The 27,457-nt window shown below is 53.0% G+C and overlaps 5 protein-coding genes across 5 annotated transcripts; all 5 read right to left on the bottom strand.

The window, feature by feature from the left end:
• Positions 1-926: 926 nt before the first annotated feature.
• Positions 927-9,720, bottom strand: B0T23DRAFT_171767 (uncharacterized protein). The gene is made up of 7 exons (XM_062832922.1): positions 9,443-9,720; positions 7,856-9,358; positions 7,439-7,788; positions 7,248-7,362; positions 5,182-7,170; positions 1,222-5,118; positions 927-1,149 (listed from the first exon to the last, which is right to left on the bottom strand). The coding sequence occupies exons 1-7, from the start codon at positions 9,494-9,496 to the stop codon at positions 1,135-1,137; spliced, it is 7,923 nt and encodes a 2,640-aa protein (XP_062692041.1). The 5' UTR covers positions 9,497-9,720; the 3' UTR covers positions 927-1,134.
• Positions 9,721-11,422: 1,702 nt separating this feature from the next.
• B0T23DRAFT_340525 (XRN 5'-3' exonuclease N-terminus-domain-containing protein) lies at positions 11,423-15,638 on the bottom strand. Its single transcript, XM_062835880.1, has 2 exons — positions 14,857-15,638; positions 11,423-14,780 (listed from the first exon to the last, which is right to left on the bottom strand). Exons 1-2 carry the CDS (start codon positions 15,164-15,166, stop codon positions 11,866-11,868), a joined length of 3,225 nt encoding a protein of 1,074 aa, XP_062692040.1. The 5' UTR covers positions 15,167-15,638; the 3' UTR covers positions 11,423-11,865.
• Positions 15,639-20,282: 4,644 nt separating this feature from the next.
• On the bottom strand, positions 20,283-21,720 carry B0T23DRAFT_171698 (uncharacterized protein). Its single transcript, XM_062832921.1, has 3 exons — positions 21,466-21,720; positions 20,558-21,357; positions 20,283-20,497 (listed from the first exon to the last, which is right to left on the bottom strand). Exons 1-3 carry the CDS (start codon positions 21,555-21,557, stop codon positions 20,448-20,450), a joined length of 942 nt encoding a protein of 313 aa, XP_062692039.1. The 5' UTR covers positions 21,558-21,720; the 3' UTR covers positions 20,283-20,447.
• A 51-nt stretch (positions 21,721-21,771) lies between these two features.
• Positions 21,772-22,552, bottom strand: B0T23DRAFT_382636 (uncharacterized protein). The gene has a single exon (XM_062837342.1). The coding sequence runs from the start codon at positions 22,158-22,160 to the stop codon at positions 21,885-21,887; it is 276 nt and encodes a 91-aa protein (XP_062692038.1). The 5' UTR covers positions 22,161-22,552; the 3' UTR covers positions 21,772-21,884.
• A 354-nt stretch (positions 22,553-22,906) lies between these two features.
• On the bottom strand, positions 22,907-25,668 carry B0T23DRAFT_171684 (uncharacterized protein). Its single transcript, XM_062832920.1, has 2 exons — positions 25,464-25,668; positions 22,907-25,364 (listed from the first exon to the last, which is right to left on the bottom strand). The coding sequence occupies exons 1-2, from the start codon at positions 25,474-25,476 to the stop codon at positions 23,095-23,097; spliced, it is 2,283 nt and encodes a 760-aa protein (XP_062692037.1). The 5' UTR covers positions 25,477-25,668; the 3' UTR covers positions 22,907-23,094.
• Positions 25,669-27,457: the final 1,789 nt, after the last annotated feature.

Raw genomic sequence — 27,457 nt, 5'->3', positions numbered from 1 at the left:
AGGAGAATACGTGGTGTCAAGGAAAGCGCTGTAGCCAAGCATCTTGGTGACGCGCGGATCCGATTACCCCGGCTTAGTCACCACTTACATACCACTACGTACCCACCATGAACAAGATCCATACATACATACATACTTACAATTGCTTACCTAGGTATGTACTCTGAACCTATATCCGAAAACCATCGGGGTAGTAACTGTAAACGAATGATTCCATATCCCCATCCATCTCTATTCGGATTCAAAACCTCTCTGGCCATCGTGACACCAAATGACATTTGATGATGCATTTATTCCCCCAGTAGATTACAAATCTCCCCGGCTTCCCCATGATATCTAATATCCTTACTTGTTCTACCGCGATGCATCGACACAAGTTCTGCACATGACGCGGCTGCGGCGTGTACAATGAGGCACATGCGCTTCTAAAGATGTTAACCCCGACCAGACCGGATTCCGCGGAACCAGTGGAGCTCATTAGACTGTCCGCGGATTTCATGGCCGGGGCGTATTGACGCTTGATGGGTAGGTAGTCAAGATTTTGGCAATGTTTCGATGGGATAAGCATGTTAAGACTCGGACAACAACACAGTCAAGAAAACGGGGTCAGCAAAAGGTAGAAAAAATACCAATCTAGTCATTATCATTATCCTCAGGCATTGGAAATAGTGGATTGCTGCGTGCGTATGGGAATAAAGAAAAACACAAGCGAAAATTGAAACTTATATATAACGGTATATACATCCGACTATCTCACCTCTCATCGTCCCAAGTGTAAGCTTAGCTCTGACTAGAATCTCCTCTCTCTCTCCGATTTCCTGGTCATATGTGACTCCTAGCTCTCTCAGCTTCTTCCCTTTTCATATATCCCACTTGACTTCCTCCATCGCGGGGAATCATATGGCTTGCGAATGGGCTCCTTGTGGCTCACCCCATGCCATCCACTCTCTCTTCTTCGTTGATGCAGTGATATCGATTGCGGAAAGTGCGTGTATCGTTCTCACTAGGTAGGTGGCTTATATAATGCGACAGACATGTAATCGATAGTGTCCACTTATGCGTGTTGCCGTCCTTGTGTGTTTCTAGAATGGATCGCATTGAATGTAAAATCCTCTCGCTTGGTCTTGATCAGACTCAGATAATGATAAGCTATTCCCCAACCCACAATGTCAGTCAACTGGTCACTTACGAGTCGCACCACCAAGAAGGACAGAAACTTACCTCAATCAACTTCTCGGTCAACCCAAAACATTGCCTATCCTGCTCCTGATGGCTCAGATTAAAGCTGCAACTCCGCCACAGCCCACCAAAACCCATCTCATCCAAGATCTCGTTCAACATAGCCGCTTGCTCCATTGCCCCCGAAAACTTGGGGTTGTTCGTCAGCGTCTGCAGCAGCTCGTGCGCGCTCTCCAGCGTCGACGGGTTCTGGCAGTGCAGCACAATGTCATCGAGAATACTGATGATGGGTCCACAGAGATGCATGATAACCGACGGTCTGCCGACGGCGATCTCGTTGAGCCACATCAGCGTGCGGTTCTGCACTGCATCCTCAAGATACTGAAAGTCTACGAGCTCAATGGCCGTGTTGAGGAGCAAGTCCTTGTCTTTGATGTAGTCCAAGTCGTTCGCACCCCGGCGAATGTCAATCGCTGACGTGTCGGCGGCTGCGGCTGCAGGCGAGGGTACTGCGTCACTGGCGACGTCCCCCACGAGAGGGTCACCGCCGGCTCCAAGTCCACTACCCAGACCACCGGCAGCAACAGAGGCAGAAACGGACGAGAACGGAGGCAGGCCGTTGCTGTTGGGGTTGACGTTGATACCCGCCGACCAGAGACTATCCCTAAGCTCATCCAAGTTGAGCGTCCTTGCTAGGATCAAGGCCATGTACGGTGATGCGCAGAGTTCCCTCATGGTCTTCAGCGGCTGCACCGTCGGGCTCAGGATTCCATCCGGAGTGGCATTTGCCACGGCTGCATTCACAGTTGTCACAGTAAACGTGGTCATCTCCAAAAATGTGGACAACACCCTCAGCGCCGTTGACTTGGTGACTGTGTCTGTCAATCCCCTGACCAAGCATGCGCACGCGGCAAAGTGGAAGTTCTCAGCAGTAAAGTGAATGCCGTATGCCTCATCGAGCAGGAGCGCAGCCTCCTCCAGCTGGGCCCTTCCCTGGAGAAGATAATGAACCATCTTCTCGCCCTTGAGGTCGCCTGTCGTACTGATGTTGGTCAAGACCGACTCCAAAAACATTGCAGTGCAGTTGAACAAGTTGGGGGGCACCAGTCGGAGGAGAGACATGGCAAGCCAGAAGAGCTGCAAACCGTAACGAGACGCAGATGGCAGCTTGGACATCATCTTGGAGAGCGAGGTGACGATGGCGACCAGCATGTCACTGTTGCTGTCATCACCAAAGCGGCCAATGCTGTTTCGGAGCGCTACAAGGACCTGGTAGAGCAGGTCGTCATCAACCTCCTCACGTGCTAGACAGCCCATGACAGTGAAAGCACGAGGCTGGATAGCAGGGTTGTTCTGGAAAGCTGTGCTCGCCACGAGGCCCATCCATCGCGACCGCCATTTGTTTGCGAGGTCAACAGTTGGAGCGGCAATAGAGCAGGTCTCGAACAGGAGAGTTGCTAGGTTTTCGGTGGCTGTCAAGGTAGCACCTCCGTCCTGGTTTGTTGATATCGATGCCCCATCCCGCGTAAACGTGACGTTGTTTGTGAAGAGGTCGCTCCGCGGATCCGACAACGTGTCCAGCGTCACCTTCAGCTTATTCAGCCGTACCTCGTCCAAGGCAAACGAAGTACAAGCCGCATGTATGGTGTTGATTAGTAGTCGGTGGACCACCTGCCTGACGTCTGGATTGCCCGTATTGGCAAGCATGGTGACAATGTGGAATATTTCCGGCATAAACATCTCAGCTTGCTCGCCACTGTCAAACGACAAGGCGAGGCAGAATTGTAGCAAGACGCAGATTTCGTTCCATACCGAGTTGTCAGGTAGATACTTTGTCGGGCGCAAGGAAGACCGGTTTAGTGCCTTGCGTAGTCTGGAGATTATTCTTCCACGCAGGGTGACCGTGCCAATTCCGCCTGCTATCGAGGTCAACGTGTCTGTCTCCGCAATGCCAAATCCTCTGTTGAGTGCGGCCTTGATGACCTCCTCAAGGAAACTCTCAAGCAGCTTTTCGTCCTGCTGGATAGCAGGCCAAACGGATTGCTGTAGCTGGAAAAGAACAGCCGGGTCTGAAAGGGCAATGTCAATGAGCTTCCTTAAGACAGCTGCGATCTTCTCCATGCCCTTCTCCCCGTCCACCTCATTAGCGAGCAGAGACGGGCGCAACCCGGGTACCCAGGGAGCCATATAGGCGAGACATAACGGCTTCTGCTCATCAGAGAAGCTGGGCCAACTGGCGAAAAACTCGTTCAAGAAGTCCCCAGTAAGCTGCGGTTCCGATTCGGCTAGCTTCTGGCTGATTTGGATGATGAACTGCGAAGCATCGCTCGGAACTGCAATGTCTTTGGTGCTGACAAGTCTCGAAGCAGCCTTGAACTTGAATGATTTGCACAGTGCCCCCAGCAAATTGTATGAAGATAGCCTGAGAACGGGGTCTGGGCTAGCCAGGTTCGTCAACGCCAAGTTCAGCAGAGTACCGGGTACATCCTGTGGTTTGATGAATCTTTCGTGCGGTTGCATTTGCTTTGGGTCCTTGACGTATTGCGCCTTCCTCATGCGAAGGAGACTCAAGATTTTGGCCTTCTCAGGACTTGTGAAGTACATCACAATCTTGCCATTATCCGCCCTAAGACCAAACGCCGAATCATCCTCCGTTTGGATGGATGTTGGAGCCTCCTCAACCTCGCTCAGGCGGAAGGCATCGTTGATTACCACACTAATGCGGGATGCCGGATATATTTCTTGCCTTTTCTTGGTCGAAACCCTCACGAAGCTTTTGCTGATCGACAAGGAAACGTCGATTTTACCCTTGGTCTTCGACAGCCGTGTGATGTTGAAGCCATCCAGAGTCTCGTCCATGAATTCCCTGGTGTCCTTATTCAGGCTGAACTTTTTGTGGTCGAAATGGGCATCATACTCTCGGTAACTTCCAAGAAGATGGTATTCAATGTTGGCGGGGCTATAGATGCTGTTCTCGTTTCTAATCCAAGTCTTGAACACCTTGCGGAACCCCTTCTTGCAGGCGGAGTTCATGTTGAAGATGTATACGCGCTGGAGCTGCTTCGAGAGCTCAGTTGGTGTAAGCAGTTCGATTTTGCGCAGTAGACTCTCCGCTGGTTCGGACTGCACGTTGTAGAACGTCGCATCAATAAAAATGCCAAATGGACGATCCCAAAGTCGACTAGCAATCTTGAGATAGTAATACAAGTATGCATCAACGTCGGCAGATTCGGTGTCTATGTACCGCAGCATGATGCAGATCATCTGAATGCCGTCCCTGGACTCGCCAGCATCATAAACGGCGGGGGGTGGAGTCGACGAAGATTCGACACCGCGGAACGCATTTCGGAGCATAAAATCCTGGAATCTAGAATAAACAGGTGGTAGGTTTGCCGAGATGTGTGGCCTGTTCCAGGTTACAGCCAGCGGCGGTGGTCCCAAATTCATGATGAGGCTTCTCAGGGGTTCAAGGAGGTTTGGCTTTCCTCTTGTGGGTTCGCAAGGTGACCTCACGAGGTCTCGCCTTTCAATTGAGGCGAGCCGTTGCCGAACTTGGTCCCAATGGTCATACAAAATCCTGTGAAGAGACACACAAGAACCAAAGTCAAATGACTCGTCGCTGTTGGGACGCTCCATGGTTTCCGGCTCGACCGAGATCTCCCTCAGAAAGGTGGTTACCCGATAGATATTCTTTGTCAAGAAGTCGTTCAATGGGAACATGAAAGGTTCCTTGGCGCCAAACAGAACGTTGTTGGCCAGGTTTTGGATGACTTTAGCGATCAGGAGGAGACCACGGCGCATCTCCTTGGAAGGTGCCGTAGCAACCAAGCCCTCAACCTCAGGAGCAACAATGGCCGGGCAGAAGAAGCGCAGGAAGATGAAGGCGCCAACTGCTGTGTACTTAGCCTCAGAGAATCGGGGCATCACCGCTGCAGCAATCTGTTACACGCGTCGGATTAGTTCTCAGTACTTGGCAGCAACCCGTAGACAGGCGACACTTACGATACTGCAGATTTTCCTAAATGAAGGCGGTATCCTGGCCGACGAGGCGCAAATGTCATCGATAAATACATTGGCCACGATTTCGAGCTGCAAGGCATTCTTCTGCAATTCCTCCGGTGAGGTTACCCTGGTCGGATCGAGCTCGAGATTGAGGTCTTTCGATGTTTGCATCAACCGGTCCAGTACCTTTTGCAGGGTAGCTTTGAGGTACCCTGCGCCTTTCCATTTCGCATAGATTGAGAGCATTTTGGTCGCGACGCAGCTCCTACGCAGCAGCTCTGATTCATTCTCCGTCTCTTCAATCTCCTGTTTGATCAGGGCCTCAAGGAGCACAAAACTTTGGCCTCTTGATTCGTAGATGCTAAGCAGCGCGATTGTCAGCTCATCCACCTCATGACTGGGGCAAACCGCACCCATAGCCATAGCCAGTGTTGTGTCGGTCGTCAGAAGGCTCAAAAGCTCATCGTATTTTTCATTCACCGCTGTGCTTGAGAGATTGTTGAACTCAGCCCCCTGTACCAAGATGTTATAGAGCACCCTAACAAATGCGGTCCGGATCTCGGCGTGTTCGTGATATCCGACGTTGAGTGCTGACTTGAGTCCCACATCGATGTTGGCGCTCAAGAGATTGGACATGATGGTGATTGATAGATCGGACATTGACGGCTCTCCATCTCTGGAGGAAGAGCTGCCGGTATGCTCGGACCGGAACATGTGCTCATATTGAGGGTCCAGAACCTCCAAAAACCTGCTGAAGTACGACTCGAACAGTTTCATTTTTCGCTCGCTGGTCGTGGCATCGTTCGTAGAGTCGTTCAGCTGCAAAGGTAGGCGATATGTAAGTTCAGCCAGCGCCTTAAGACATGCCCTGTCGAGATCCTTCTGCACCCTAATCATCTCGTCTTGGCGGCTTTGACCGAAGGCGCCCGTATCAATCCTGGGTGAATGAGGCCTCGTAACCCAGCTATAGACGTAGGCAAGAAGTTGGTTTCGGATGCGGACATCGTCACGGAGATTGAGGTGTTCCTTTCTTTTGACAATGGCCTCACAGAGCTGACAGATTTTGATTTTGACACGCAAACTGTTCGGCGAGTCTGGTACCCCGTCCAAGAACTTGGCGAAGCTGTACGTGAGTGAGTTGAGATGGAGCGAAGATGCGGCGCCAAGCTCAGTTGGCGTGTCGAGTCTTTCCACCAACGACCTAAGGAGCGATGCTGCTTGTTCGGCAAACATAATCTCGTTGTCTTGGCCCCTCGAGGGCGCCTCAAGGGCCCCAGTGAATAGTACGTCAAGTTCTGATTCGAGGGCTCTGAACAAGTGCTGATACAGCGCAGGCGATACTTCGGTTGCGAGGATCTCCCTCATCGTCTCCCGGATCCTAACGTTAGTACAAGCCAGGAGCTGAATACTGAGCCTTAGGTATCGGTTGAGGAAAGGTTCTTCGTGGTTGTCGGAGGACAGCCTGTCAATCCACCGCAACCCACTGACTGCCGGCTCCTCCAGAGTAGCGGCTTGCTCAGCCGTGCATATTCCGCCCAAGGAGGCGAGGAACCCGGAATAGTTGCGCCACTCAGCCACAACTCTTTCTCCCATGGACTCGGCCGATGTCAGAGATACATCCTTGGACAAATGAAGCCATCTCTCAAAAACGGTCTCCCACGCATTCAGAATACCGGCGCTGGGATACTGCAAGCGCCGTAGCAATCCCCTGTTGCGCTTTTGGAAAGCAACCAGGCCGGTAAACCTGAAAGTCCGTGACGAGATCTCGCTGAAGATATCTGCATTCCGCAAAAGAGCCAGAGAGGGCTTCGATGCCGAGCATGCGGCAGCATCGATGATTCTGCATTCTTCGAGGAAGCTTCCAATGCAAGATGTCACTATCTGACAAACTTCAATCTCCGCCGAGCAAAGTGACACGAGGAAGAGGGTTTCCAGCTTTGTGGCTGCAGCTGTTCTTTCGGGAATGTCTTCGCAAATTTTAGCCAGTTCCTGCAGCAAAAGAAAATGAAAAAAAAAACACAAGTCAGTGGCTGGTTATTGCGAGGACCGAATCGGAGCTTACTTACCGGTATCGCTTGCAGGAGCATTAACCTCGAATCGAGGTACTCCAGGACTGATTTAAGGCCCGGAGCGGTACCTGGCATGCCAGCTCTGTCGCATATTGACATGAGGATCAGGGACCTGTACGGTTGAGTTGATGTCAGTTACGAACTTGATCACAGTACACAGTAATTCTAGGATACGAGGTGAAACATACGTCAGCCGCCAGAAGCCCAGCTTAAATGCCGGCTGTTCTAGCCTCTTCGAAGCCCTCAACGATTGAAGGACCACGTCGTTGGCATACAAGCGCTTGCCAACCCTGGTTCCGAGCCGCCTAACCGACTCGTCTGGCGCAACAACGCATGAGATCAGGGCTTCCAAATTTTCCTGGTAAAATCGATCGCGCTCGTTAAGATCATAAGGAGGCCCTTCAAACAATGTCATGGGGGACGCGTCCAAGAAGTTTAGAATATTGCAGATCATGTCAACCATGGAGGCGCTCTCAATCTGCTGTCGCTGCGTGATTTGCTCATCAACATAGCCCTGGATAAGGAGCATGGACATGGCCTGTTTTCAGAAGTTAACAAAAAGCGACGAAAGTGTAGGCCTGAATCAAACTTGAATGGAGTCTTACCTGTAGCTGCCCCTGAACGAAAGCCGAAGCCTTTGTGAACAATGGCTGGTACTTGCTGCTGTTCTCCAACCTAGCGAAGTGCGAGCATGCCTGAATCACGGCAATTTTGAAGATATGCGGCGCTGATGGCGTAAGACACTGATCCACAAGAGAGTCCACGCAGCTATCAAAGCTCAGGTGCGTGAGGCTCACGAACGCTGCCGTCATGATGTCCTGTTCAAAGAATATGCCATCCGGGCCAAGGCCATAGCGCCGAAATACGGAATCGCGCACATCATCCTGGACGTCCATGGCATAACTCACGAGGGCCAAATCGCTGTCGGGATCGAAGTGTCGCGCGGCACGTAGCAGGGATACGAGACAGTAGACGGACACTTCGTTTCGGTTCCTGAGGGCCCTTTTGCGATCTTCGAGGAACGTAACTTTCTTATTCATGCTTGTGCTCTTGGCTTCGCGCAGGTTACTGGCAACGTCAAACACATCCGGTAACAGAAGTAGCAACGTCGTCTGTAGAGGATGTAGAAGGCCCCTTCTCCTAGTATTGTCGTTGCTGCCATTTTGGGCATAGTCAAAGAGCGTATCGGGCGCATTGTCGCGGCGTCTGCGGCCCATGTGCAGCTCCACAAACTCATTGGGATATCGCTCCAACCACCGGGTTATAAGCAAAGGAGTGACGACGGCGACGGTATTCTGGAAGCTTTTTCGAAATTGTAGCCAGCTGGAGTTGAATTCGGCGATAACAGCGCTGAGCTTCTGGAGGTCGACCCAAAAACATGCCGTCAGCCTCAAAACAATGAGAGCCGACCTTTCTTCCTCGGCAGCGGCGACATTGGGTATCGGCGTGCCCGGGCCAGGTACCGACTGACGGGCAACATATATGGTGTTCCTAAAGTACTCAAAAGAGGCCGACCAGCTGGAAGCTGTGACAAACTCGGCAATGGTCTTGACGTGAGCTTCAATGGCCGTGGCGTGAAGCTGTAGCAAGTGGCTGCTTTCTAGGGGTTCGTTGGAGGGCGTGGAGACAGGGGTACGCATAACCTCGTCAGGGAGACGGACGGCAGCCGGTTTGGCGGTGGTCTCGTCAAGGAGCGTCTTGGCGGGTAATGTATAGCCATCGGGATAGGGATCGAACAGTAGCTTGATGACCTCAAAGGTGCGGCGGACCAGGACGTCATCTAGAGGCTTAGGGGGAGGCAAGGCAGCACGCTGCGCAGAAGAGAGCGCATAGCTATCTCCGAGGCCATTTTCTGTGTGGGAGGGGCCCCAATGGCTGGCGCAACAGTCGGCGATCAATTCGAGAGCATAGATTTCGGACAAAAGGACAAGAGGCGGATGGTTAAAGATGGACCGGTATGGGCGAGCAAGGTCCTCGAGAAGACCAAGAAGGGCGTCGAGGACGAGGTTGACGGAGCCGGCGCTGACCCTGATGAGGGTAGAGCGGGTGATGGAGATGATGTCGTCGTGGTAGAGATCCTGGGCGGGAGCACCGGTGCGATGAGGCAGCTACATAACGGCACGGCAGCGGGGGGTTTCGGTCAGCAATTGTTGGGTTGTCATGGTATGTCTGTGATGGCAAGGGAAACGTACCCTGGTTGCGAGCCTCTCGACCAGGCCACCGACCAGGCCCGTGTCGCCGTTCATTGTGGTGTGAAGAGGGCGAGAGCGCAAGCAAAGAGAGGGGCGGACCGGTGTCTTCTCATGATGGGGTTCTGCGGTACCGGTCTTGTTGTCGACTGCCAGGACTGCCCAAGCTGCGCAGTACGGGCTTCTTGGCACAACGGGAAGCTGTTGCTGTTCGGTAGTAGAAGTACCCCGATGTGAGTGGAGGTATCTACTACTACCTATCCCCTGTCGCAACCAGCCTCACTCTCGGGCGGAAAGGGGCGGTCGGAACGGAAAGAGAGTGTGTATGTTATCGGCGTGGCCCTGGAGTGGGTGATTTGACGTCGTCGTCGTCGTCGTCGTCGTCGTCGTCGTCGTCGGGTGGTAGTGTCGGCGGCGACGGGTGCGTGATAAGACGCGGCGGCCGTGGGTTGGTTCGTGGTGATGGGTGTGTCGTGGTAAGGTGGTGGTGGCCGTTCTTTGGCTACTACTTTTCCGCTACGTACTGGCCCAACGCAACTGGAACCTTACGGGCAGCGGCAACGGGAACAACGTGGGACAAGCGAAGCGAGAGAGACGAGACGAGACGAGCGAGGGCGGTGGAGGTGGAGGCACTGAATGGAGGCACTGAATGGACTCCTGGCACTCTCATCCACTTAGCTGTCGGGCTCCTCTGATTGGCCAGATGGGAAGCTGCCTGATGCGGATACTCGAGACTTTTACTCCAACTCGAATACACACCGTGTGGTGATCTTCGACTTTGGGCCTTCCTTTCTTCCTGCCCGCCCTTCAGAGAGCATGGACGGCAGCCGTGCAATTGAGGGCTGTGTGTGTGTGTGTGTGTGTGTGTGCGTGAGTCTCTACTTGTAACTGGATATGCAAAGTGGGCCGACCAAAATCGGGGGTGGGGTCCCCTGGGGCTTTCCTCCTGGGGTCCCCAAACCCCTGAACAAGTGGGACACACACCGAGATCCACGTCGGTTTTCGTTCCTTATGTTCGTCCATTCTTTGCATCTTTTCTGGTCTAGATAGGTCGTCGACAACTGAAGATGTGGACTTGCATGTTGCAACTTGCATCAGTACGGTAGAGACGTTTTCTGCACGAAATCATCAGCCGAACGGCAATCCGCATGGACATGGGACCATGGATGAGCTACATTACGGAAGACTAGTCTATCCCGCCATACGAAAGAAAGATAGGGAAAAGAAAAAGGAGATGACAGACAGACAGACATCACCGAGGCAAACAAAGTCATGTTGATCTAGTGACCCCATCAGTCACATCTCTTTAAACAAAGACAAGATGCTTCCCTTCTCCCGGGCCGTCCGACTTTCTTTGACTCCAAGACTCGGTTCCTGCATCTGGTTCCTGAATCTACGACAGTGCCCGCATACCGTTGACACATATATTGAGTGCACACAACCCACAATACACTACACCTCTCCAGGTAGAGGTAGCTTTACACTAGCGTACACTCATACATATACCGTATGATTACAATCATTGCCCCTGCCTCTTTTGGCTATTCTTGGGCATCCATAAGGCTCACCTTCACCTTCTTCTCCCATCATCGTAACATATCATCTCTAATCACTGGCCCATATACTATAATCATTGCATAGCACAGAGCCATTATCAATCTGCTCAACACTCTCCCACGTCATACTATGTATTCAACCCTTACTTACCCTCCTCCCCTCCTGACCCCATATTGCCAAGTAAAATAGTTTAGAAGCCAAGTCTCGGTACTTTATGAACACTCTCGTGTAAATCCCTCCACTTCTTTCACCACACATCGATATATAGTGTACATATACCTATCCGGACCTATATAAAGCCAAGGTATGTACACGTGTAGTCTGGACTCGTAACATGCGATGGGACCGCAGGGACACAAAAGGCATGACGGCCGCTAAGATCCCGACATATCCCACCTTTTCATTTTCTATAACAAACGAAAGGACAAAAAAAAAAAAAAAAAAAAAAAAAAAAAAAAAAAAAAAGACAAAACCACCTCTACCTTACCAGGTATGTACTCTCACAAGCTCACATGCAATGGGTAGTAGGTAAACGAACCCGGAAGGCTTGTGCGTGTGTCCCGGACGAACACACAGTGATATACATGTATAAACACCGAAACATCTCATACAAATTGGTCATCGCTATGGGTCCTTCAACCCTTGTTCTTATATACTACCAGAAATGATGTACATGTTTGAAGTGCATATGACCAACTCTTGATTTGGACATTGAGACCAATAACCAGCTCGAGATGAAAACCCATTTATACAAACAAGATAAAGAAAATAACATCGAAAACACTATCCTTAACCAACTCCGCTTTGGCATTTTCCTACTATACTACTCTTTCCTCCGCTAGTCCCCAGCACTCTTTAGGGGAAGGGTTTTACCTATACCCCCGGTTGTCACCGCCGCCACGATATCCACCGCCGCGGTAACCTCCGCGGTTGTCATATCCGCGATCCTGACGCGGTGGTCCCCTGTACTGGTTACCCTGGCCTTGGTAGCCGCCGCGGCCCCCGCCCTGGCCGTACTGCTGCCCCTGTGCCTGATACGCTTGCGGCGGAGGAGGCGGGAGTGCATATCTGTTGTCTTGATATCCTCCGCGACTGTTGCCAAAACCGCCGTAACCAGCGCCACCGGGAGCACCGCCGTACGCGGCACCGGGCGGAGGCGGAGGAGGTCCAACCCCAAATCCAGCAAGTCCAGGGGGCGGAGGAGGCTGCCAGCCGGGAGGAGGGCCATACGAGTCCCGTGCTTGACCACCGTATCCACCGCCGCCGCCGCCACCGTTGTTGCCACCGTTGTAATAACCACCACCATTAGCTTGGTAGCCGCCGCCGTTTCCTCCATATCCTCCCCCCCTACCTCCACCGCGTCCTCCACCACCTTGGTAACCACCGCGACCGCGTCCTCCCTGTTGACCGCCGCCAGGTCCGTAATTGATGGGCTCGTTCCTTCCACTGTAGTTCTTGTTGCTCAGCGGTACGCCGCCGTAGCTTCTTCCCGAGCGCGATGCCTTGCCCTTCAGGATGTCGATATCGCTTCGCGTCAAAGCGGGTGTTGGCATCTGTACTCCCCTTAGGAGCATCGACTTGTGCGTATGAGAGCAATCAGGGAAGAAGTAGTGAACCATGAGTGACCGATCGTAATCCACGTCGGGCATTGAGTTTCTGCTCAACGGGTAGACCAGCGAGCCGTGAGGCACGTAGCCATCAATCTTCTCGACTGAGCCTGAGAGGCCAGCACTCTTTGTGGGATCCAGCTCGAACTTGGTCGTGCCCTGCTTCTTGGAATAGAACTGGCTCGTGATGTGATCGTACAGTGTTGGGTGAGAATCAGATAGAAGTAGATAATCCTTGCCCGGTGCGTTCCGGAGGTGATCTTCTGGGCTCAAGAGATGACTTTTGGTCTCCATGGCAGCCAATAGACGGGGCATGTCGATGAACGGAAGGAGGGCGACACCCTGCCAAGCCATCTTCTTGCCGTTGAGATCAATCTCGAAGTCATCGGGGTAGAAATGGCGGATCTCACTGGTCTCCTCTAACATCAAGGAGTGAAACACCTCAGGGATGGCATGACGAGACGCGGCCGGAAGGACGCTCATCAGTTGCTCAAATGGCCGCGAAATTCTGCCCTTCTCAAACTTGATCTCCATCTTGCCAAGATCAACAAAGTCCGCAGCGAACGGCGCGTAGTGGTAGGGGTAGAACCACTCCCATGAGGGGCAGCCCTGGAAATAGTACTCCAGAACCCACGCAAGACCTTCGGCATACGCACGACCAACCTTGTGACGGAAATCAATGTCTTTACGGTCAACCTTGAACTTTTGCTCATAGTACCGGTCCGCATAGCCCTCTTCCCACAGCCTGACCGAATCGGTAGGCTCAGCATCACTCTCGCTGATCTCGGTCACCTCGGAACTGCTGGCCTCGGGACCAGCGACAGCATCTTCGATAAGCTCAGCCTTCCTTTTACCCAGGGCTGTTGGAGGAGCAGCTTGCTCTTCGGTGGCCGGGGCGGCCGCAGCAGTTTCAGCAGGAGTCTCAGTGGACTCAGCACCGGTTTCCGGAGTGCTCGTTCCTTGCGCCATCATGCTCTTGATCTGATCCTTGAGCACGCTAGCGGCACTCTTGTTGGCAACATTGGCCTGGTCAACCGCCTTGCGGTTCACCACCATGTCATGAGTGATTGATGGTTGCGGTGCCTTGCCCGGAAATTCGTTAATCTTGTGGAAGGAAAATCCAGCTGGTGGACCACTGTTCTCAGCCGCCTGGCGTATTTGCCTACTGCCTTGGGCTCTCCTTTGTCGGGCCTCATCGGCAAGCTTGCGCCTCTTGAAGCCGGCCTCTCGTCGATCTTCAGTTTCCTTTCTCCTCCTGAAAATGGCATCCTCCTGCTTGGCCAAGCCGGCCATGATGTACTGGACACGTTCAAGGTCCGCATGGCCATCTTTGGTCAAATATCCGCCCATTACGGGCAAGTTGTCTTTCCAGATCGCCGTTAGGGTATCAATTCCATTCTCCCTGATCTCCAATGCAGGCAAGTGAGGCAAGAAATCGTTTCCGACAAAGAAGCACATGAAAACCCAATCGTCGATGGCTCTCTCCAAGTTGAACTGGAAGGGAAGGCCAGGAACGTCAAGTTCAATGGCAAGGTACTCACGGAGAATGGAAACGTGAAGCCAAATAAAGGGCTTGAGAGGCACGACTGCGTCCTTCTCGTCGAACTCGCCATTCTTCTCCTTTGCCTCACCCTTGCAGTTCATGGCGTCATGTCCCTTTTGACCGCAGATTTTGCACAGTCTCGGCCTGCTATCTTGGGCAAAGACGTCTTCACGCAGAACACGGAAATGGGGCTCGTGCGTGGCCAAGCCAAGCATGATAAGATCGGCGTCGAGTCCATAAATGACATGCCGAGTATTGGGGTCATGGTTGGGGGAACCACGCTGGGAGCGGACGAATTCCATGATCTTGTGTTCACCCTCACCCGGAACGGTGGCGTCAGAGATAATGACCTTGATGTTGGCCCAGGCAGGGTCGGTATTGAGCTTGTAAGAACACCAATACCGGAGACTGGCAGCCAGGATGTCCATGAAGGGTGTACCAGGAGTGATGGAGTTGGAATCGAAAGCCTTCTTGACGACGATCTCTACGGGTTCTTCCTCTTGGGGCTTGCCGTTCTGTTTCTTGAGCAGCTCGACGAACTTTTGCTTGTCTTCCTCCTTTTCCATGGCTTCCCGGGCAGCACGGAATCGCCTGGACCGTTGCTGGTTCATTTTGGCTCTGGGGGCAACGCCGTCTGTGGTGAAATGATGTTAGTCCGTTTCTCAAATCATAGTAGGGCGACAGAGATGGGGCGAAAGAGAGATACGCACCAACAGCAATCATGAGAAGCTTCCGCGGGCGAACCATGTTGACCACGCGATCGGTGTACTTGAAAACCTCGACCATCATCTCTTCCTCGTCCTTGGGCGCGGGGCGGTCCTCGGGGTGAGAGCACGGATGGACGATACCGTTCATGTCGAGATACAGGTTGTCAAACTCCTCGCCATTGGGGTTTGGCTTGGTCGCGTCAACAGGAATGACGGTGCCATCGGGCATAGTAATCGGCTGATCCTCGATGACGGGCGAGATGATCTTGGGATACTTGGTGGACAGCCACCTGAAAGCCGCCGGAATACCCATCTTGCAAAGGCGATCGAGTGGTCACACGAATAGCACTTGTAGGGACGGTATTTCAAATTGTGGTTGGCTATAAAATGTAGTAGGTAGTTGTCGCGAGAAAGATCGGAGGTAGTCGCTGACAGAGATGGTGGTTCGTAAAGTGAACGTAGTGGGTTCTTCAATTCGCACCGACGGAAAGGGGATAAAGTAAATGTTGACGGAAGAAGACTGAGTGAGGTATAAGGTCGGTCGAAGGGATCGGTTGGTATGGGCAACAAAAGATGCTGATGCACAACACGGGCAAGGTGACCGCAGATAGAGCCACCAAGGTTCACCTCAAACAAAGTGCACTGTGGAAACGGTGCAGCAAGATTGAGGACACGCCTTGTCGAAAGCCCAATCCAATGAATCCGATCCGGGCTGAAATTGACACAGCAAAGCGGTCCTTGCAGCAATGCCCGTTGGATAAGAGCGATTGCAGAGGTGGTGATGGATGAACTGGGGAAAGAAGGACCGGAACAAGAACGCCGAGCTCTGACATGCGAAAGAATTCAAGGGTTCAACGAGTGCCAAGACCATGCGGCAAGGGACGATAAGCACTGATAAGACCGATAACACCGCCACAGCGGACTGTTATCGGCTTATCGAAACATCACATGACGCTTTACGGTCAGCAGTTATGCGGGCTAACAGAGCACGGTATGGTTGAGGCGCAGGAACCGTAGAGGTACACACGCGACATTTGTTACTTATCCAAAAGACCATAGGTAGCATTACAACTGAACGATTATATACTTTCCATGAGTCCCGAAACGACCCTAACTAAGGTATGAAATGATGAACACTACCTAGAGGTAGGTATCTATTACTTACCATGCCTTGATGATCGCCATGGAATTGTTGCGCGGGCTGGACTGTTCGTATGAAAGGACCACCTGTCCCTTAGTTTCATTCCGTTGGCCTCCGTTGGTTGTATTGCCACATGGAAGCCAAGTACTTCCTGGCTTCGTTTGTGTGCAGTGAGTGGTTGTAACAAGGCGGGCCCTTCCATCTTCCAATCGTTTTGTCCGGGTACATCCAGCGGAACCTCAGAGTGCTATAAGCTACAGGTGCAAGTACCACTACGCTCGCTATAGCGGGACCACACAGGTACCTACCCCTGACTGAGTGACACCCCGACGACGCAAGAAGGAGGTGGTGATCCGACCTCTTAACCTTGTAGCATGCGCGCACCCCGCCGAACGCCATGATCCTCCAGTCCCTCCCTCCATGGCATCCAAACTAGTCCACTACCTCTATCCTCGAACATGTTCTCGACCATTACGGCGGCGCCGGCCAAGCAGTCGGTGAGCGAAACCATTGCTGTCCTCAGCGGCCGCCTCAACACCGCAACCCTCCTCGAAGACCGCCGCGCCGCCATCCTCGGTCTGCGCAGCTTCTCCAAGCAGTACCCGGCCTCGGTAGCCTCTGGCGCTCTACGAAGTCTCATTGGGAGTCTGAGCAGGGATGGCGAGGATGTCGACACGGTCAAGGTCGTCCTCGAGACACTGCTGATGCTCTTCAGCCCCAACGAAGACAGCCCCGAAGCTTCAGAGGAGATCGCGCTCTGGCTCGCCGACGAGTTCACCCAGCGCCAGGAGAACATCACGCTGCTGCTCGACCTGCTCGACACGACCGACTTTTACTCGCGCCTTTACTCGCTCCAGCTACTCTCCCACATACACTTTGCCCGGACAGAGAGAACCGAAGAATGCGTCCTCGTTGCGCCCCTGGGCATCCCTAGGCTGGTTGCCGTGCTCGACGACAGGCGAGAAGCCGTCCGGGATGCGGCCATCAGTCTGCTGATCGACCTCACCGCCGAATCCGTGGATATCCAGAAGCTGGTGGCATTCGAGAAGGGTTTCGAGCGCATATTCGAGATTATCACCAATGAAGGAGGTCTCGTCGAGGGCGCAAGGGTGGTGGAGGATTGCTTGATCTTGTTGGCGAACCTGCTTCGTCTCAACGCGTCCAATCAGTCCAACGTCAGGGAAATGGGATTCATCGCACGGCTTGCGCACCTATTAAGAAGTGCCTACAAGGGCAGCACAGACGGGGAGGAAGTTGCGCAGTGGGCTGAGGAACAACGCAACAGGAACATCTATGCTTTGCTTGCGCTGATACGTCTGTTTTTGGTCCCTGGCGCGGCCGGAACCCCTGCGAACCAGATCGCATTTTTGAACGATCGTGTGCTGGAAAATACTCTCCAGCTGGGATTCACTTATGGCGTTGACCTTCCCATAAGGGCGGAAGCGCTCGCGGCTTGCGCAGACATGATACGTGGTAATGCAAGGCTACAGGAGAGGTTCGCCGGACAGGAGGTTCCCTCTCCGCTTGCCAACCCAGCAATGAACGGTCAAGGTCCTCACTCCAACGGGGTGCCAAAGGTTTACGTTATTGACGGCCTACTTGACCTTATCCTGGCCGTCAACTCACTAATGGAGTTTGACTTGCGCATGGCAGCTTGCAACTGTCTTAAGGCCTACTTCAATAATCATGAAGAGATTCGCAAACATTTCCTCACTAGAGCTATCCAAGGCCACAAGATGCAGGCTGATGAGCTTACCAACATCTTCACAACGTTGCTTCAGCCTGTGCCAGACCAGGTCACGGCAGATCCGTATAGGTACTGGTTCGCCGCTGTGCTCATGCTTCATCTGGTCCATGAAAATCCCACGACGAAGCACCTGGCCATGGAGGTTACCGAGGGAGATGAGGCCAGTGGCGAAGAAGTGGTTACAAGTATTCAAACCGTTGCGTCCCATCTTCTCAGAAGCGTGGCTAGGAACGATGACCCTCGCGTCATCATTGGTTATCTAATGCTCCTCCTATGCTGGCTATTTGAGGACCTGGATGCGGTTAACGATTTCCTAGGGGAGTTCACCAACCTCCAGGGGCTTATCCAAGCGGCGGTAGAGAACCCCAATGGCGACATCATCGTGCAGGGCCTCAGCGCCATGCTAATTGGTGTCGTGTATGAGTTTTCAACCAAAGACTCTCCCGTCCCACGCGCCAAGGTGCGCGAGATGGTCATGTCCCGCATGGGCCGCGATCGCTACGTGGACAAGCTGACCAGACTACGCTCCTACCCCTTGATGAGGGATTACGAAATTCTTCCCCAAAAACTCGACCTCAGTCTCGACCAGAAGCTCCCCGACGTGTACCTAGACGACACCTTTGTCGAATTCTTCAAGGACAACTACAGCCGTATCATTCGGGCCATCGACCGCGACCCCGGGCTCGAGATCTCCGTCATTACCAACGGCGTACAAAAGGGCATCTCGCGCGAGCTTGTCGACTCCCTGCGCGCCCAGCTTGAGGAGAAGGACCGAGCACTCGAGGACTTTGCCGCTGAGAAAGCCAGTCTGACCTCGCAGCTGGGGCAGGAACAAGCAGACCACCGACGCACCAAGGAACAATCAGCGTCCGACGTGCACCGCGCCAACGAAGCCGTCGAGCACATGCGCGTGCAGCTGAGCGCCAAAGACCACGCCATCCAGAACATCGAAGCGCTCGTCACGACACTCAAGCAGAACCTGGCCAAAGAGCAAGCCGAGCATCAGCGCTCGCGAGCAGAAGCAGCCAGACTCAAGACCGTCAACGACGGTCTCCAGCGTGCGCACGAGCAAGAGTTGAACAAACTCGCCAAGGAGTACCGCACCAAGGAATCCCAGCTCCAACAACAAATCGAGACCGCCCGCCGCGAAGCCAAGAATAAGGAAGACGAGCTGACCAAGCAGGTTGAAACTGTCCGGAGAGAGCAAGCCACCCAGCTTGAGTCTCTGCAGCGCGAGCACCAGGCTAAGCTTGATGCCCTCCAGCGCGAGCACAGCCAGCAAATCGAAACCGCCCGCAAAACCGCTGAGCAAGAAAGCGAGCGTGCGGCGCGCCGGTTCGAGGCCGACAAAGCCGACTTGAAGGCAACGATAAGTCGGATGGAGGTTGATTTGATGAAAGCGAATAAGGCCCGGACCGACGGCGAGAACAAGCTGAAGGATTTGGAGACCCGTCTGACCAAGACCGATGAAGCTTTGAGCACCGCAGAGAGGAAGCTCGCTGAGGCGGAGAAGACGGTTAAGAGCACTGGTGAAAGGGTAGAGGAGCTTGAACAGAGGCTGAAGGGGGTAATAGAGGAGAGGGAGGAGGCAGAACGATTATTGAAGGAGAAGGAGGATGCGGTTGCGGAGGTGGAGAAGACTTTGAAAGATAAGGAGGGGGAGATGGTGAGCATGAAAGAGAGGTTAGAGGGGATGGAGAAAGAAAAAGAGGAGGCGATTCAGAAGGCAGTGGAGGAAATTAGGAAGGAAGTTGAAACTATCAAGCACAACGACAAGGTTGAGGTTGACGCAGCTACCGGTGCCGAAAAAGCGGCTGCTATTGAGGCCGAAGCGGCGGCGAAGGCGGCAGCAGCAGCCAGCGAAATCGAAACCCGTCTCCAGAAAGAAAAGGAAGACGAGTTGGCCCAGATGCGGAAGCAACTCGAGAAAGAGAGGGAAGAAGCCGTTGCAAAGGCCGTAGCTGAGGCGGTGGCCAAGGCAGTCGAGGAGGCCAAGAAGGAGGCCACGAACCAAGTGAAGGAGGTAAAAGAGAAGCTGGATGAAGAAATCAAGAACGCACAGAGCGAGAGGGACGATTTGCTGTTGCTGTTTGATGATTTGGAGGAAAAGAGGCAGAAATATAAGGTAAGCAAAACCCTTTCAACTAAAGTGCCCTTGGGATTTCAAGAAGATGACGTAGACTGACATTGTTTGCTGGTGTATAGGAACAACTCAAGAAGCTTGGTGGTGAGGTTTCAGAAGACGAAGAGGAGGAGGAAGAGGATGAGGATGGTGCTGAAGATGAAGATTGAAGATGGGAAGGGGTTTAATGAATAGTACAAACAGGCTAGAAAAAAGCTGGTTCCCGGTATATATAATGCTTGCTATCAAGGTCATAGACAAACTGGGCTTTGCTTAGCGGTACTAGCATCATGACAGATGGACTTATAAAATGCACGGCAATTATTTGTAATACGTATCGATCCCATTCGTCATCGTAGGTTTGATAGCAAGTCCTGTCCTAGATAAAACCTCCCCTTACCAATTCCATGCAAAGACGCCAAACCAAATCCTATTCATCAAGACGTCATCAAGAAAGGAAAATAAGCCCCTGCAAAGTATGAAGAGAATGCAGTGTCTCCTAAGGCAGCCCATGACCGCCTAAAGCCGTACTGCTCAAAGCTCTTGTACTCGACTTTGATACTCGAGCAGGCGAGCAAGCGAGTTTAGAAATCATCACCACCACCAAAGTCCATATCACCATCCTGGCCATCATCTATTTAAGATATGTTAATATTCGAACGATCTAAGCACAAAGGGTCGGGATCAAACTTACTATATCCTTCCTGGTAAATCTCCTGATCATGGTCATTGACCGCATCAGCAATCAACGCACCACCAAGGACACCCGCGCCCAACCCCAGCGCCGCACCGCCCATCATGCCCATGCCACCGCCGCCACCGCTCCTCCCGGGAGCGCCGTAAGCCTGTTGCTGCTGGGGATAACCGCCTCCACCATAATATCCTTGCGGAGGAGCGTATCCTCCATAACCACCTTGTTGAGGGTATCCTCCGTAGCCAACGGGTGGCTGCTGGCCGTACATCGGTTGCTGAGGCTGTCCATAAGGCGCCGGTGATCCTCCATACGGAGCGGGCGAATAACCCTGGGCTGGGTAACCACCCCCACCGCCGTAACCGTGGGACGAAGACCCGGAGTGTTTGCCCTTACCCGCAGCACCAAAAATCTTGCCGAGGAAGGACCCCTTAGATCCGCCACGATCGTTGGTCTCAGGACGAGGCGGTAGTTGCGAGGGGAATGGCGACTGTTGACCGGAAGGGGTGTGAGCGCGCTGGTTAGCGGCGGCGGCGGCGCGAGCGTCCTCTTCGGCTTGGAGCTGGCGAGCTAGACGTGCGTCTTCGTCTTCGTATGAGGAAGGACCGCCGCCGTTACCGCCGGCGCGGTTGGCGGGGTTGTCGTAGGGGTTGTTGGACTTGGTGTCGCTTACAACGGGTTTGCTGTCGCCTGCGGAGTAGGAGGGAGGGGGGCCGGCAGGGGCGGATTCATCGCGGGGAGGCACGGCGGGCTCGGTGGGTTTCTCCCATTGGGACTTTTTGGTGTAGGTATTGACGTAGAACCTGGTGAGGATGGTGTTAGTGATGATGCGCTTGATTGTTGATCGATCGCTGTTGATGATTGCCAGAGTGTTCAAACACACGAGGACGGGTGAGCAAGAGTAGACTTACCATTCTTTGTACTGTTCATTCCATCGTGCCACCCAGCCCTCGGGAACCTTGGGCGGGGGAGGACCGGGAGGAGGAGCAACGAAGTCGGCCATCGAACGGACTGTGCTGTGTGTTCTTGTTTGCAGGTGGGTTGATTATGTGAAACAGAGGGAGGACTCGAAAGTCGAGGAAAGAAGATGTAGAATAGGAGATCTGGTTCGTACGACTTGTTGGTTGATGTCGGGTGAGGCAAGAAAAAGGTGCGTGAATGACGAAGGAGGGGTACAAGAGGTATGTAGTAGGTCGTGTAAGAGATGGGTTTCAAAGCGGGGGGGGGGGGGGGTTGCTTTATATATGTACTGTAGAATAAGTATCTCGTGGTAACTAACTCCCAGGTGGCAGAACTGCGCCGAGTCCAACAGATGCGAAATGCGAAAGGATTATTTTTGAATAGAAAGTACGGAGAGGGCAAACTTGGTATTGTGAAGGTGTTGGTGTTTATCTATAAGACTAACCAATGCACCTGCGTAGGGGTCCCAGTTGTTGAGGCAGCTTGACGAGGGTGGCGTTGCGACTGAAAGTAGACCAACGTCCGGTATGATGTAAACAGCGGATATGATGCCAAGACTTGCGGTTTGCGAACGACACGCCGGGGAACACCAGAGGAACACACCACTGAATAGTGTAGAGGCAGCAGCGGATTCCAAACCACACATCGATAGAAGCCACGGGAGAGCTCAGGAACATCCAATCCCTACCATAGTGTACAAATGCACAGCCCCGTCAATGCGGGGTTCGGATTGACAAGCGAGACAACCTAGATATCGTGATGATTCAGCAGCATGTATAGAGGTATGTTTGGTATGGGGAGTCGTTCAACTGCTCGAACCCCGAGCCCCCGTCAGCGGCTGTCCGGTGTTCCGAAATAGCCTCTAGTGTAGCAGCAGTGTCTTGATGAATCGGCCACTGTAGGTGGCGAGCGTCAAGGTCGGAACTCTTTAACTTCCGACAACTCGCCTGAATCGCTGAATTGCAACATTTGTCACGCTTTCTTGTCGCCTCGAGTTGAGGCCGCCCATGGTCCAGGTTCAGACGATGCCGTGTCCTGCCATGTGATCAAATCGATAACCACAGGAGGCTGTGCTATCACCATTCTTTGTGGAGCCGCGCAGAACTCATCCCAGAGACACTCGCTCTACACTATATCTTGCTAGATTCTTCTTGTGGACTGGTAGCATAGGTATCTTCATATTGTCGCCATGTTTCAATCATTAACCCTAACCCAAAGCCAGCATCAACCAACTCTTCGAACAACAGCCTACCTTGCGTCGGTTTACCGACACTTGTCTATGAAACCAAGATTGCCCCTTTGGTCACCATAACAATGCAGTTTAGGCCAGTTTCCTCTACTCCAATTATGCTCGGTAACGCAGAGGAAAGACCCGGCGAAATCGCAATACCTGTGCAGTCTCCGTAACCATTCCATGACTCTTCCTGTCTCATATCGTCTGCGCTTTAGACCAGTTGTGAAGTTCCGAAAAGTATCAAACCATACCATCCCATCGTAATGCGTAATCTTGTTTCGTTCCATCATCATTCAAATGCTATGTTTCCATTCCATGGGGTATGCCACTCGTCAGGTCTGGACGCCTAGTAAACCTCGCGGCGGTCCTCTTCATCTCTGCCCCTACCGTAAGATCCATTGAAAGAACCAAAGAGCTGCGCGGCCTCCATACAGTAACCGCCTGAAGCCATTCCCCTTTCGCTACCATAGCAGATGACAACGGCATCGACGATACCGCTCAGGATACCTTCCATTGCGCCCAGGATGCCCCATCCGATAAAGCTGGCAACCATACCCACAACATAGGCGTACGCGCTTCCCTTGAGTCCCAGGGTCCCATCGGGTCGTTCAACCGTCAGCTGTCGAGCCGTCATGACCCAACCTGCAAAGCCGAGTGCGGTAGCCATTATAAACCGCGTAGCATGCAAGATAAGCTTCGCTAGCCGATATGGCAGGAGTGGGGAGTTGTGAGTGTCGGATCGTAGAGCGACTGGCGTAAGCGTCGTAGTGGGCCGCTGAGGGGCAAGGAAGTCCATCCGGCTAAGGCCTCGAGAAGCAACCGCGAGGGACTCGGAATGGATGGCGGCATACGTGAGAGTCAACGGGTTCGTAAGAGCTGCGATCGGTGTAGGAACGAACGAGTAAACAATCATACTGAGAATGTTTGCAGCGCGAGAGGGTAATATGAGAAGGGGAAGGCGGATGGCTAGTGCTATTAGTGTCGACATGCTGATAGTGCCAAAAATGGTGCTGAGAGCGTGGCCCAGGGCGGCAGAGACGACGTCCTTGGATGATGCTGCTGGAACCGCATTGCGATGAAAATACCATTGCGATACCGTCGCCGCCGTCGTGGCTCGCTGGATGCCGGAGAGAATCGACAAGGTCCAGATGTACATCAGAACAAAGTAGATGCCTAGCCACCAGCTGGACGCACTGATGATAAAACGCGATAGGTAGCTGGAGAAACTCCCGCCCAGGAAGACTCTGGTAAACATGAGTAACCAGACCCAGGTCCAGAGCACTACCGTGGCCAGGCATCCTACACCAACCAACATCAAAGGCGAGTTTGCCGCAAGAATACGACTCGAGAACTCCAGGATATTGATGGCTGACCGGATCGCAAGACGGCCCTTGAAGACCATGTATATCCAGATCACGGCCGCAGCAGCTGGGACAGTGGAAGCCCACCTCATAACGGTATCCTGCGCTCGGGTACTTCCGCTCGTTGAGCGAAAACTCAAGATCAAGGGATACAGGGAGAAGGCGGTCATGATAATCGGCACGGACACCAAGATCAAGTAAACCAGTGGCCTGATGTACGCCCGCAAAGTCGCCAACCACACAAATGCGACAATCATTGAAACCAATGTGTCGACAGCTAGTAGGTTGAAAGACTTGGTTATGGTGTTGTAAATGGTGTCGCCGAGTGGCCGCTTCCCGCTTGTGTGAAGGTAAACCAGCACAAATGTCGCAAACAAGGAAGCCAAAGCAATCAAGAATATGTAAGCGAAGAAAGGATCGTGGACAAATATTTCCCCATCCGCAACCGGTTGTGCTGGCGTTAGCCCAGCATCTGGTGGCAATCCACCCTCGAACGACCTTCGCGACTCGTGCAATAGACCGGCCTCCGAATCCTGGACCGAACTTCTCCTGGTCGAATATCTCTGCGTTGCCGGCCGTGACTTGAACTTTTGGAAAGCCGGTGGTGAGCTGCCCATAGAAGCCTCACCCAACAGATCCTCTGGCGGGTCATCATCATCCTCGGCAATAGTTGACTGCAATCCTACGTCTTCCATGGCCCCCTTGGTGCTGTCATCCTCATCCGAGCCTTGGCGTTTGTGCTTCCCAAATAACTTGCTCCCTCCTTGTCGGCGGTCGTGTTCACGCTTGGATAGACTTGTAGAGTCGTTCCAACTGCTTCTGATGCCGTGGAGGCGAGTTCCGAGTGCGTCTTGGTATCCCCGACTCCTCTCTAGCGAAGCACTCCCATCATCCTCGGCTTCGGTGCTATCTTCCAACCGGGCGGCAGGTATCACGCGACGGGAGCGTTGCAGTGCAAACAGATCTGCAGCCTCCCGGTCTCTCTCCTCCTCGTCCTCCTCCTCTTGCTCAACAGCGGCTTGAAAAAGAGGCGCATCCTGGGCGTATCGAGACCCGAATCCGGCAAGGGTACCAAAGCGAGAGCCAGTCGGTTGATAAGGGTTGCCTGTGGCGCCTCTATAGTAGGAGCGCCCACTCAGTCCTCGGCCTCTGCCGGTCCAGCCCCCTGGTTGGCGAGACGAAGGCCGGTCGTTGTTATCTTGCCCGGCAAAGCTGGACAACCGTGACTGTGACTGGGAGAGGAACTTTGACGCATCTGGTATCGCCTGTTAGTCAGTATGAAAAACGGTTGGACGCTGGGGGGTAAATATCAATTAATGAGAAGGGTTGGGGAGGTGGACATAGATATACGCACATTCTGAGAACATGGCGGTCTATCCCACGCCCCCAAAAGCTGTTTCGAGAAGGTTGTTGCAACTCCAGTGGGCTCGTCGGGAATGGTGCCTCGTGGTGTTAGTCGGCGGTGTGGGACCACGGCGGACGATGCGTAGCTAATGACGGCAGACGAACGCAGACGGGATGCCAGTGGTGGTCGGAGCGATGTGGCCAAGTTGGAGATGCCGATGTAAGGATAATTCCAGCTTGTGTTTTCTCAAGAATTGGGAAAGGTGCCACTTGGTATGCGACGGCCTGGAGTCTGTTAGACAGGATAACTCTGTTCTGCTAACAAGACGCTTGCTTATACAGCCAGAGCCTGATCGATGGAGGGGGTTTCAGAGCGACGGAGGAGGTTTGGCACTTCAGGCTTCTGCCTCATGTAAAGAAGGGATGAACAAGGCGGCCCAAGGCAACGAGAATTAACTGGATAGTCCTAAGAACATGGGCGCCATGTGCATCAATCAGTGCATGGAGATATACGAGAGCGAACCAGAAAGAGGATGAAAAGGCCGAAAACAAAACAAGGGAATCTAGATGGCTGTTGATAAGATCCGGAGTCTTAGGTAGGTAGGGTACGGGTGTACAAGAAACAGGCAGACAAGGGATCGGGTGTCCACTGTCTAACAAGTGAACTTCAGTTAAGTGGGCTGGCGACTGACCGCCCACACTGCACGCGACAAACCTGGCTGGGAGCCTGAGGTCCAGTCCGCCTGCCGTGATCAACGGGCAAACCACCCGACACCAACAACCAACCCTCACATCTCTGACCTTTCAGTTACCACGTCCGATCCTCGCTACACCTATACTACACTACACTACACGGAGGACAGGAACCCTGATGGGTACATCGGGCAAGGAAGGCATGGACGGCGGAACAGATGGACAGCTTGGAGCTCTGTAGACGGGAGGTAATGAAGAACGACATTCGGTGGTGCCTGCCGGATGTTTGCTCCTTCAAGGTACACTAAGTAGAAACACGACATTGGCTTCATCAAATCAATCATGCCGTGATTCAACTTTTCTTCGGCAGTCAGACTGTCAGAGTGCACAACAGCCACACCGGGAGATAATACAAAGTGCAAAAGGCTTTGCTTGTGCGAACAATTAACTCACCTGCCGGCCCCTTGTGAGGCATTCACCCTTTGTCTAGACTTCCTTAACTCAAAAAGGATGATGCCCCATGACATCGTCTTCTGAACGGGAATGTGAAGACGTCTGTTATCGTTCACTTCTCGTTGCGTCACTGCCTGATATGTACCCGATGCCACCGCGAGCCCAGACCAGGTGATCCACTGTAAGCGGCCGTCTACCATTGGCTGGATCCTTCCTTAACAAGACTGGAGCTACAAGCTGTCTCCCCGTGAGTGAGGTGTCAGGGTGTCCGCCATTCAGCCTTCATCCAGTCAGTCGTTCACGCAGCCAGGTTCCTGCAGCGACCTCTTTCACAAGTCTCGTTCTAAGTAGGCGTCCATCCTCCACCGCAATCCAACATCATCGAAAGGCAAAACCCAGCTATATCAGTTGTCAATTCGCGACGAGTCAACATCCATCATCTCTTCCGAGTCCAATCCTCCTTGATACTCTGAACGACGTCCAGCCACTGCAGCGAGCCAAAAGTCCAATCATCATCTCTTCTTGCGTTGCATTGTCGTCAGGAACGGTGTGGGAGAATCACATTCCCAACAAGAGCAAGATTCCTCAGTCCAGCCTCGGCGGCACTTGGCCATATATATCATCATCGATCAACCAAGCAGTCAAACCAGTCTCCCAAGAGACACCGTCCAAGCCGCCGACTCTTGAATATAACAGGGAACCAGATCCACTGCCTATCTCGGGATAGCTCTGCAGTCTATCACCTCGCCTGATCTCCTGACGAGTGAACCCCTTGCAAACTCCCGCTCGGTTACCCATTACCCAGTCCCCGCAACTCGAAACGATAAACACCAAGCAAGGCCCAGGCCATCCGTCATC

This window comes from Neurospora hispaniola (genome assembly GCF_033458365.1).
Source record: "Neurospora hispaniola strain FGSC 10403 chromosome Unknown B0T23scaffold_5, whole genome shotgun sequence".
In the NCBI taxonomy this organism is placed as follows: domain Eukaryota; kingdom Fungi; phylum Ascomycota; class Sordariomycetes; order Sordariales; family Sordariaceae; genus Neurospora; species Neurospora hispaniola.
Note: the sequence above shows the minus strand (reverse complement) of the source record. Positions and strands in the feature narration are given on the sequence as shown.

What these genes read in the sequence shown, in the direction of transcription:
- B0T23DRAFT_171767 (XM_062832922.1), bottom strand. Translation starts at nt 9,496, where the DNA reads ATGAACGGCGACACGGGCCTGGTCGGTGGCCTGGTCGAGAGGCTCGCA. An exon ending in TCGTTCAGGGGCAGCTACAG is followed by an intron (nt 7,789 to 7,855) that starts GTAAGACTCCAT and finishes TTCTGAAAACAG; the next exon opens with GCCATGTCCATGCTCCTTAT. An exon ending in TGCTCCTGCAAGCGATACCG is followed by an intron (nt 7,171 to 7,247) that starts GTAAGTAAGCTC and finishes CTTTTGCTGCAG; the next exon opens with GAACTGGCTAAAATTTGCGA.
- B0T23DRAFT_340525 (XM_062835880.1), bottom strand. Translation starts at nt 15,166, where the DNA reads ATGGGTATTCCGGCGGCTTTCAGGTGGCTGTCCACCAAGTATCCCAAG. An exon ending in GCTTCTCATGATTGCTGTTG is followed by an intron (nt 14,781 to 14,856) that starts GTGCGTATCTCT and finishes ATTTCACCACAG; the next exon opens with ACGGCGTTGCCCCCAGAGCC.
- B0T23DRAFT_171698 (XM_062832921.1), bottom strand. Translation starts at nt 21,557, where the DNA reads ATGGCCGACTTCGTTGCTCCTCCTCCCGGTCCTCCCCCGCCCAAGGTT. An exon ending in AATGAACAGTACAAAGAATG is followed by an intron (nt 21,358 to 21,465) that starts GTAAGTCTACTC and finishes CATCCTCACCAG; the next exon opens with GTTCTACGTCAATACCTACA. An exon ending in GATTTACCAGGAAGGATATA is followed by an intron (nt 20,498 to 20,557) that starts GTAAGTTTGATC and finishes TATCTTAAATAG; the next exon opens with ATGATGGCCAGGATGGTGAT.
- B0T23DRAFT_382636 (XM_062837342.1), bottom strand. Translation starts at nt 22,160, where the DNA reads ATGTGTGGTTTGGAATCCGCTGCTGCCTCTACACTATTCAGTGGTGTG.